Source organism: Lactuca sativa, chromosome 8 (assembly GCF_002870075.4).
Source record: "Lactuca sativa cultivar Salinas chromosome 8, Lsat_Salinas_v11, whole genome shotgun sequence".
NCBI lineage: Eukaryota > Viridiplantae > Streptophyta > Magnoliopsida > Asterales > Asteraceae > Lactuca > Lactuca sativa.
The window spans coordinates 185240144-185250598 of NC_056630.2; the positions used below are offsets into that span (position 1 = coordinate 185240144).

General features: G+C 30.2%; 1 protein-coding gene across 2 annotated transcripts; it reads right to left on the reverse strand.

Moving 5' to 3' along the window:
- Positions 1 to 1179: 1179 nt before the first annotated feature.
- Positions 1180 to 8506, reverse strand: LOC111911845 (glutamate receptor 3.6). 2 transcript variants are annotated; one of them, XM_023907588.3, is made up of 7 exons: positions 8220 to 8506; positions 7906 to 8131; positions 4430 to 5757; positions 4078 to 4355; positions 3787 to 3818; positions 2385 to 2791; positions 1180 to 1782 (listed from the first exon to the last, which is right to left on the reverse strand). In XM_023907588.3, exons 1-7 carry the CDS (start codon positions 8316 to 8318, stop codon positions 1429 to 1431), a joined length of 2724 nt encoding a protein of 907 aa, XP_023763356.1. In that variant the 5' UTR covers positions 8319 to 8506; the 3' UTR covers positions 1180 to 1428. The 2 variants fall into 2 exon arrangements, with proteins under 2 accessions (XP_023763356.1, XP_042753413.1); XM_042897479.2 differs by lacking the exon at positions 7906 to 8131.
- Positions 8507 to 10455: the final 1949 nt, after the last annotated feature.

Sequence of the window (10455 nt, forward strand, 5' to 3'; positions counted from 1 at the left end):
AATTAGTGAGCTACTAGATGGGTGAAGGTAGTGCCTATTAAATGAATATTTTTTGTTGGAGAATGTTACCTTTAAGACTTAATTTGTCCAAGAAAGAAATGAATATTTTCCCTTTATCATATGCCCTATTTGTAATACTACTACTGAAAGATGTTAATCACTTGTTCTTCTCGTGTATGGTTGCCCAGGCGGTGATTTCTAAAATTCTAGCGTGGTGGGATTTGGATTATCATCTTTTTGTTCGGTTCAAGATTGGGAGGACTGGTTCGCTACTGTTCGGATTTGTAAGAAAGCCAAAGATTTCCTTGAAGGCGTTTTTTTTGTTTAGTGGTGGTATATTTGGTCTTTTACAAATAAGATTATTTTTAAGGATGAGCCTAAAAAGAGTATTATTTTTGATGATATTGTCTCTCAGTCTACTTTTCGTTTTCTAATAGGTCTAAGTTACATGTTGATTGGGCGTTGTGGCATAAAAGCCCTATCTGTGCTTTCTTGTTTTGTTTTAGACTCGTGTTTCTAGCTCCTAGCTAGTTTTTAGTTAATATATTTCTGCCGTTCAATATATATATATATATATATATATATATATATATATATATATATATATATATATATATATATATATATATAGGGTAAAGTGAATATATCTAACAACCTTATATAAGCTTAGGTACCTAACCACATTATAGTACATTGTTTTGCATTATATTTCTATTGCAATCATCTAAAGTTGTTAAACTTCAACCGTTAACTTGATTTACTTCTAAGATTTTCAAACATTCACCATTATATTCCTCCTACACCATTTGATTTGTAACGGTAGTATATGAAGCCTACCAGGGGGTCTCTGATAGAAAGACGTCATTTGAAGAAAGATAATGGTGAAAGTCCAAAGATTTTGGAAGCAATTAAGTTATGAGGTTGAATTTTAAGAAATTTGGGTGATTACAATGCAAATACGATACAAAATTACGTAGTATGATGTGGTTAGGTACCTAAGCTTATATAAGGTTGTTAGGTATATTCATTTTACCCATATATATATATATATATATATATATATATATATATATATATATATATATATATATATATATATATATATATATATATATATATATATATATATATATATATATATATATATATATATTATGAACTTTAAATCAATAAGCAATATAAAGGATAAAACATTTATTATTAGTAAAATTATTCTACTTATACAATGGAAAGGAACTTTCCTGACTTGCGGCAATTGGACGCTAACATGGCCTATACTCATCATAGGTGGAATAAACACGTTTATTGTATATAAAATAAATGCCCTTGTTTTGACTAATTTACTGTATTTGAAGATGATTCTTTCCCAGAAATTCAATAGGCATTCAGAGATGCATCTCTCTATTGCTCCCAAGTGAAGTTGTGTCTCTAATCCTTTTCTTGGACAATAACCGAATCTTCTTTTTCATCAATGGATGAAATGAACATTTGCATGTGTCTTGGTCCAGATGATATAGACGAGTCTGGTTTGCGTTTAGTATACTGATATATGGTGGGCACTAAGTATACAAGAAGAGAAAGAACACAAGCAAATCCAATTATAAAGAATAGGCCTTTGAAACTCTTTAGCTCCAACCTGTCCACTGATAACTCTCCTCCTTGTGAACTGCAAGCACTTCGCAATAGCCATTTGTTGTGGATCCTTTGTAACTCTCCTGTTTCAGATAGTTTGAGAATGGCATTTGATACGTCTGTTGCAAGATGAGAACCCTGTTGAAAGGCCTATAAAGAACCATAAACACACACAAAAAAATAAAATAATAAATAAATTATGATTTGATTCTAATATTGGTCAAAAAATGGAGTTATTTGATGGTGGCAAAACAACTAGTTCATATCAAAATTGAAGTTATTAAAGGACCCTTTTTTGAACAATCTACATATTTATACTAATATCATAGAAATAGAAACCAACTTTCACTATTATAATTGGGTAGATTTTTCAAAGTTTAATTTCTTAATAAGAAAAACAAATGGAAGTATAACACTATAATTGGATAGAATTTTCATAGTACAATGCCAAAATAAGAAAAAATGAACATAAAGTGATGTAATAGAAAGAAATGAAATTAGGATGCTATAATATACAAATAAATGAAATGGGTCAACATACATTGGTGTGACTATGGAGATTAAACATAAAACAATTATGATCTGAAATTTAACATTTATGAAAAAGTATGTTACTTGTTACGAAACTGAAGTTGTAGAAAAGATTTTGGGACTAACAACTTCTTCATGTCAACCTTAAAGTGTAAAAATGATTTGGTTTAACTATAGAAGTTGAACACATCATATAACCTGAAAATGAGAATTTTACTTACAAATCCCCATCCATTTTTGGTGAATTCTGGACCAACAATGCTGAACTGGCAACGGGTCGAAAGGAAAAGTTCAATATACGGACGTTCATCAACAATTGCAATGACTCCGCCATTGTTAGGACCATTATTTAAAGCTTTTTCATAGTCTTCTGGCAACTCAAGAGGAACAAGTCTAGCTTCAGAAATGCCAATTTCTTTGACCAAATAGTCTCGGACAAATGAACGTGCTCCATATCCAATACGATCTTTTCTTGGTATTAGACTATCAATTCCATCAATAGGAGAAGAAAGTTTTTGAACAGTCAATATTGAGCTGAGACTTGCGGTATAACTCTGGCTGATTATTAGTACCACAAATAACCATAGAATGACTACCAAACGACCAAGAGTACTCTTCATGCTTTGTTCTGCATCAACCATGGTTAAGTTCATAGCATATAGAAGTAAATCGTTAAAGGAAGTAAAATGTGTGTCAAAAGGGGTAAAACGCCCCTCGTGGGAGGAGGAAAGATTATTAAGGCCAATGTGCTTCTTTTCCCCCATTATTTAAAAGGGTGTTTGGGATTTCTTTTTAATCTGTAAAAATGTTTTTAGGCAAAAATGTTTATTGACTTATACTGATGCTAAAGAGTTTTTTTTTTTTTTTTTAAATGTTTGGATTAGTTTTTTTGGTGGAAAAAGCCAATAAGTTGAGAAGTTCAAAAGTGTTTGGTTTAAAATCTCTTTTTTGAAGTTATTGTGGTTAAAAAGTTATAAAGAGTAAAGTCAGGTTTTACATTGCTTTTTAATGTCTCATTTTTGAAGATAATGGAAAAGATATTTTGAAAAACGTTTTTGAGTTTGCCAAACATTTTTTGTGACTTATTGGCTTTTCAAGACCCCCTAAGTGTTCTTCTGGATAATGATGTGTAAAAGAATTTGAGAAAATTATGGAACACTTGGCTTTTCACTGGGTAAATGGAATGAAAACAGTAAATGATAGAAAGTTTATACAAAAATAGGAGTTAACAGAAAAACCACTTTTCCTTGACATTCTTTTTTAAGTCATTATTTCTGCATAAGAGTTAAGTCAAGGGCTAAATGCAAGAAACAAAAATGTAATTTCATTTATTTTATAAAAAATATCAACCTAGCTTGGCATTCTTTTTTAAGTCATTATTTCTGCACACTCATCCATCCATGGTTTGTAGATGGATGATGTTTCTATCATTGGAGAGTTTTGTCAAGGTACAATTATGTAAGAAGAAATAGAAGTAGGATGCTATAAGAAACAAATAAGTAAAAGTAGGTGGTTATTCCTTGCATTTGGCGCTTAAGTAAAAAAGAAACACCCGTTCATAAGTTAAATCCATCAAGTCAAAAATGAATTACACCTTAGTTTGTTTCATGTAGAGTTACTTACTGTGGGTGAAAAATAGGGTAGAAAAGATAAACCTGCAAGAACACAATACAAATTGTTAGTGAGATATTAACAAAAGTATCCAGTATAACAAATGCTAATGCGGTTGAATAAAGTTTCAAAACATGATTTGCATTAATGGATCTTATTAGTGGGGAGCTTGCTTTTTTGGAAGTGTGTTTAATCAAGGGGTATGCATGTTCATATTTCCAGCTTGGTTGTGGGAGAAGAGAATCAAAAGGAGGACGTATGCTGACTTGTGTAGACCAATCACACACACACACACACACTTACCATAGGGTTGTGCCGAACTGTTGTTTAGGAGTACCACGAAAATCATTGTTTCTGCGATGTTCTAGAATCCAAACAACTGCTCCCACAACTAGAAAAGAAATCAAAATAACTCCCCACAATTCAACAGTGAATGGCTTGAAAATTGCCCAAGTTCCAGAGCTTAGCTTCTTCACCGGTGTCACCACAACTAGACCAGACTCAATATACGGCTGGGTAAAATCCACCATGCTTGTCCGGTTAGTGATGATGGCAATGTCACCCACCGCAGCATCATACACCTATACAGTCATTAGCGTAAAGACTCAAAAAAAAGCTTTAAATACAAAAGATTGAAGAAGAAAGGAGCACTCACACCAGCATTGACCAAACTCACGAGATCAGTGTAACTAGGATTCTGACGACCATCTCCATACGGATAGAACTGATATGGAACAGCATATGGTAGCAAGTTTATCGCAGCAACAAACACATCGATGCTGTATCCCATGTACATATTAGTCCCCTGGACTTCTTTCACGATATCTTGAAAACTGATTCGAACTGGAACCCCAATTTTCGTTTGTTTTCCATTCCGTGGAAGCATCCATCCGCGAGGCTTATCAACTGTTTCACCTGGCCAAGTTACGTTATTCAGCAGCTGCGTGGAATTAGATTGGTTCGTTTTGGGTGGTTTTGGAGGAGAAATGGAGAGACGTGAGGAGTTTGACCAATACCCAACGCTCCTAAACCCATTACGCATCACATTAATAACTTCAAATGCAGGAAAAACCAGCATTCTATCGGAAGTGAATTCCATTGCTCCTGTTACTCCGTTCATTTTGACTTTCAAGATGTCTTCAAGCAAGATTTTTCCACCATTAAAAACACTCAATGAATTGATATTCAATAATCCACCTTGTGAGTCCTTCGTTTGATTAGGTCGACCTTTGGAGAAGGAAAGTTTTCCACCATGATCAAAGAAATCATCAAGAGCACGAGCAAGGAGCCAAATAGTGTCGTATGCGTACAGAGAATACGTACTCATGCCATACGTAGTCAAGTTTTTCCATTTGGTAATAAATTTCCTTTTATGTTCTGAATCTTTTATGTATGATCGTAATGTAATAACTCCCTGCATAGCAGCAAAAGATTTCTTAGGGAGTGGCGAGCTTATGTCTATGATGGTAGAAAGCCAATCGGTTGTGATCCAAACGTACCCACTCTCCATCATCCCAAGATCTTTAGCAACATCAAGTATATGTAATCCCCAGTTGGTGCTAGTGTGAACAACAAGAACTTTTGATTCCATGAACGAAACCTGAAGCAAAACATCTTGTATGTCTTTACGTGTAGCATCGGGTTTGATAGGCGCTTTGTGGGAGATTTTACCCCTTTTGGAAGCGAATTGATCTGCTAATGAAGTTATTCCGTTCCTACCATGATCATCGTCTATGTAAATGGCGATCACTCGTCTCCATCCATAATACCCGACTATGTCTGCTATGGCGGCCATTTGGAAAAAGTCGCTGTGAGCTGTTCGGATAAAGAACGGACATTGAAGTGAAGATAATGTAGGGTCAGTGGCTCTGAAAGATAGTAGAGGAACTTGGAGCTCTTTCACGATGTAGGATATCATAAGAGTCAAAGCCGATGATTCTGGTCCTAATAACGCCACAGTTTCACTCGCCATGAAGTGCAAAGCTGTTGCATCAAATGGAAATAAGGTTAGAACTCTATAAGTAAACTAGTTGGACACTCATGTATTTCGGTTACTTAAAAATTAAACAATCATAAATATTTAACAATTTAGAAAATTTAAATTAATAAGAAAAAAAAGTAAAATATTAATTATTAAAATTGAAATGCTTATTTATCTTTTAAATTTAAACTAATCCTTATTCTAATAAAAGAATAAATTTAATCTCCTATTGACAAGTAACATACAATTAGAAATTCTTATTAATATTATATATCATTAATATTATATATCATATATCATATATCATGCCACTTGTCAATCATCTATTTCAAATTTCAAATTTTAAATTTACACTTTAATTACATTAAATTAATAATTGATTATCCATTTCAAATTTTAATTTTTAAATTTCTCATTCGAATTACATTAAATAAATAATTGATTATTCATTTTAAATTTTCTCTCTTTAATTATAGTAAATTAATAAAATTAGATTGAAAAATAAAATAAAATTAATACAGATTATAAGATGATATAACTTCATTTATTTATTTAAATCAACGATTATAATTCTATATAACTAAAAAATATCTCAAAAGTAATAATTTATTTAAAATAATTGATTAATAATTTTAAATTTTTAATATGAAAGTTTAATTAATTTTATAACTGTGGTTCTCACGGGTTATAAACTAGTAATTTAAATAAATAAATAACTAAAATAATTGAATTCAATTTAGAAGTTTAAAAATTATAAAGAAAGTTCTATTAATGAATTAGATATACTTTTATTATTATATTTATTACATTTAAGTATTATATGAAATTTAATAAAAACCACAAAATGACACATGTATATAATTTAATTTAAATTTACCATAAAATGACATATGACATAATGCATAAGAGAATGACAAGTGTCAAAATTATTTTTATTTATTACAGAGGATATTGTTGATGAGTATGTAGATGAACATAACTAATGAAAACAATTTGAGGATGTGAACAATAAACACCAGTGGAAAGTGGATTGGGAACTTATTTCCACCCAACTTGACCTCAAAGATACGCCATAGCATTATTGAAACTCTCAATGAATATTTTCATTAGGATGTCAAACCCCCTTGGGATCCGGACCCCACATGACCCTGACGGCCCGATCCCGCGTGACCTCATTTCTCTATGGGGTTACTTTTACACTGTTTTTGGGATCGCTAACAAGTTTTTATCACCGTTTAGTTTTCAGGGGCGGGGGCGGGGAATTGCTTCCCGAATAACCTGCGTGGCCCGAAATAATTACTCTATATTTAACTATTTTATTTTAAAAAATAAATATTAAACTAAAAGTAATCATTGTGTATATGGGGGCGGAGAAACTGGGGAATTTACTCAATTTAGTGTCGGAGGAAACATGCGAATACGAGGGGCAGGGGTAGAGGAGGGTGGGGTGGTTATTTCCGCCCCATTTGGTGTTGCTGCCATTCCTAATTTCATGTATTTGCCTTTTTGGTTATGGATATTTTATGTGTAATGGAAGTGGTATAAATCAACAATTTCATCCTTCTTCATCATATTCATAAAACAAATTTTTGAAGTTTTAGCTAGTTATTTAAATATCTATCAAAATATAAAAAACAAAATTCCACGATTACCAAAAAAAAAAAAAAAAACAGTTAAGTCATGATTACTAATATATATATATATATATATATATATATATATATATATATATATATATATATATATATATATATATATATATATATATATATATATATATATATATATTTCAAAATCATTATTTGTTTTTTTTTATTTTATTTTAAATCTCAGTGAGCCCTACGTAGGCAGTGGTGACGAAGGTAGTAGTGGTGGCGGTGGTGGAGGTGGAGGCAATAGTGGAGGTAAACATGGAGGTGGCAGCGGAGGTGGTGGTGGTGACATTGACGGAGACGGTTTTGGTAGTCGGTGGGAAAGGTAACAAGTTGGATGATATATGATGTACAAAAAAAAGTGATTAAATATGAAAAAAAATCAGTAGTTCATTATTCTCATAAGTCATTTTCCTATATTTTTTTGTGTCTATGAATCCCGATACAAGTAGAAACATTAGCGAAAAAGTAGATAGGCAAAATATTTAGAAGCCATACCCTCTATAATACTCACAAAGCCACTAGAACCGAAGTCATGAATAATTAGTTCTAACTTGGTTCCATTAAGAACACTTGGATCAGAATTCACATCTTTTACTGCAGTTTGTACTGCAATTTTTGCAGCTTTGCCTACAATCGAGTTGAAGGCCAAAACAGACCCGATTTTTACAACTTTTGGTCTCGAATGAACATTAGTATCCCTGAGCTTGTTTGATGCAGAAATCTGAAATAATAAAATATTGGGTTTCCACAACGCTAACAAAAGGAAATCATTAATTCTTTATGCCAAAACAGAAGTTTGAAGCCTGTACCCGAGCTTGGGCGCATGTCTGCCTCTTCACATCGTCAAGGAAACATCCATTGAAGAAAACCAAAACCACCAGCAATCCCCATATTCGATTCATAGTCATCTACCTTTACTTACTAATTACCTAAATTTAAAAAGAGACTTCACAAATATAGCTAGTATGACCTACATCCATCTATGAATTCACCTTAGTGTAATGACGCAAATTTGCCTCTTCAAAATTTAGAACATAAACTAAAGATAGATAAGCATTCCCTGCAAGAAACACTTCGGGAAACAACATGCATGGCGAGCTAAAAATACAATGGCGCTCCCTATCTTACATAAAGTGAGATTCTTTTTCCTTTTTTTTCTCTATATTCTAGATAAAAAATTCCAATTGAACTATGAGGAGGTGATTTGATTCTGTTTATTTTGTCTAATTTTACTTTTTGATTTCAACAAACCTTCTACATAATATGCATTTATAACCCTTCTATTTGATTACGTATTTCAAAATTTTATCTTTTGTCTTTCAAATATCTATTTCAAAATTCGCCCTCACTTTTTTTTTGCGATTTTGACACCCTTATTTTTTGTTCCAGTTAAGTCACTAATTATTTAAAACATCAAACATTGTTTTTTGATTTTAAATGTAACAATATAAACATTTATATAGAGTTACTTTTAACTATTGTTACTATAAATTATTTTAAGCTACTTATTTGAAAACTTTTAACGACTATAAAAATATCTTTAGGAAATACTTTAGTTAAATTGAGATTATAGTTTAGTTTTTGCATTTATCACTACAATTTATCACTTTTATCTATTTATAAAATATTTTTTAAGTGGACATGAAATTTATATTTAAGTTGACACTGTAATATTATATTTAATAACAATTTAAGTATTTTTGTCAAAACTGTTTAAAAGTTGTAGATTTAAACTGATGGTGGTTTACATACAACAACATTTTAATTCTAATAAATTAAGTATAATATGTTAAAAGTTAAAGACATAACTTTATAAGTAAAAATAAAGATATTATTTTAAAATTGAAATTTAGTTTATTTATGATTACACTCTAGGTTTGATATTTATTTAACCTTATTAACCAACTTATAATCATTTTTAGAAAGACACTACAATTCATCACTTTTAACTATTTACAAAATATTTTTGGGCTTGTTTAAGGTAAACTAAAATTTGTATTTTAGTTGACCCTGTAATGTTATATTTAAATTAATAATTTAAGTATTTTATACAAATTGTTCAAAAATTGTATCTTTAAAATAATAATGATTTATATCCGACAATATATTAGCACCAACAAATTAACTATAATATGTTAAAAGTTAAAAAACGTAACTTTATAAGTAGAAGTAAAGATATTATTTATATACGATTACATTTTAGGTTTGATATTTATTTAACCTTATTAACCAATTATAATTATTATTAGAAAGAAATTAAAAAGTCATGGGAGTTTCAAATGAATGTAGTGAAAGGAAAAATGCATGGGAGTTTCAAATGCATGAGGTTCAAGGAAAAATGCTAGCTTATAAGATACTAGGTGAATCCCCGCGCGTTGCGCAAGAATAGAATTACATAGTTAAAATAATAACTTTTACCAAATTATTATTTAATATTTCTACTTTGAAACAAAATGTTATTAGTAAAGCAAACATATAGTTAACATATAAGTTTTATTAAACATTATAGTTTAACTTTTAAGTCATTGTGATATATACAATTAATTGATAATTTTATAAACCGTTTAAAATTGTGTAAATTATATATCAAATGAATGATAATTTAACGGGTAACAAAACGTATGAACAAAAATATGAACTGTAACTTTTAGTAACATAAAAATAGAAAAACATCTATTATAACATTTGTATTAATATATATATATATATATATATATATATATATATATATATATATATATATATATATATATATATATATATATATATATATAACGAATAATAAACAGTATGAAAAATAAACACTATAAATTTTAATAACATAAAAACACTAAAACATCTATTTTAACATTTATATTAACTCTTCTTATTTAAATCATAAATCTCTTCAAATACATTAATGTTTTTAATGAGCAAAACTTTACAACCTTATAAAAGAAAATAAAATAAAATGTTATTAGTGATTACTAATTAATAACCATAAGCTAAAAACTCTTGAGTTTTAACTAATAAATATGCATAAATTAGAAAACTCTTGAGTTGCAG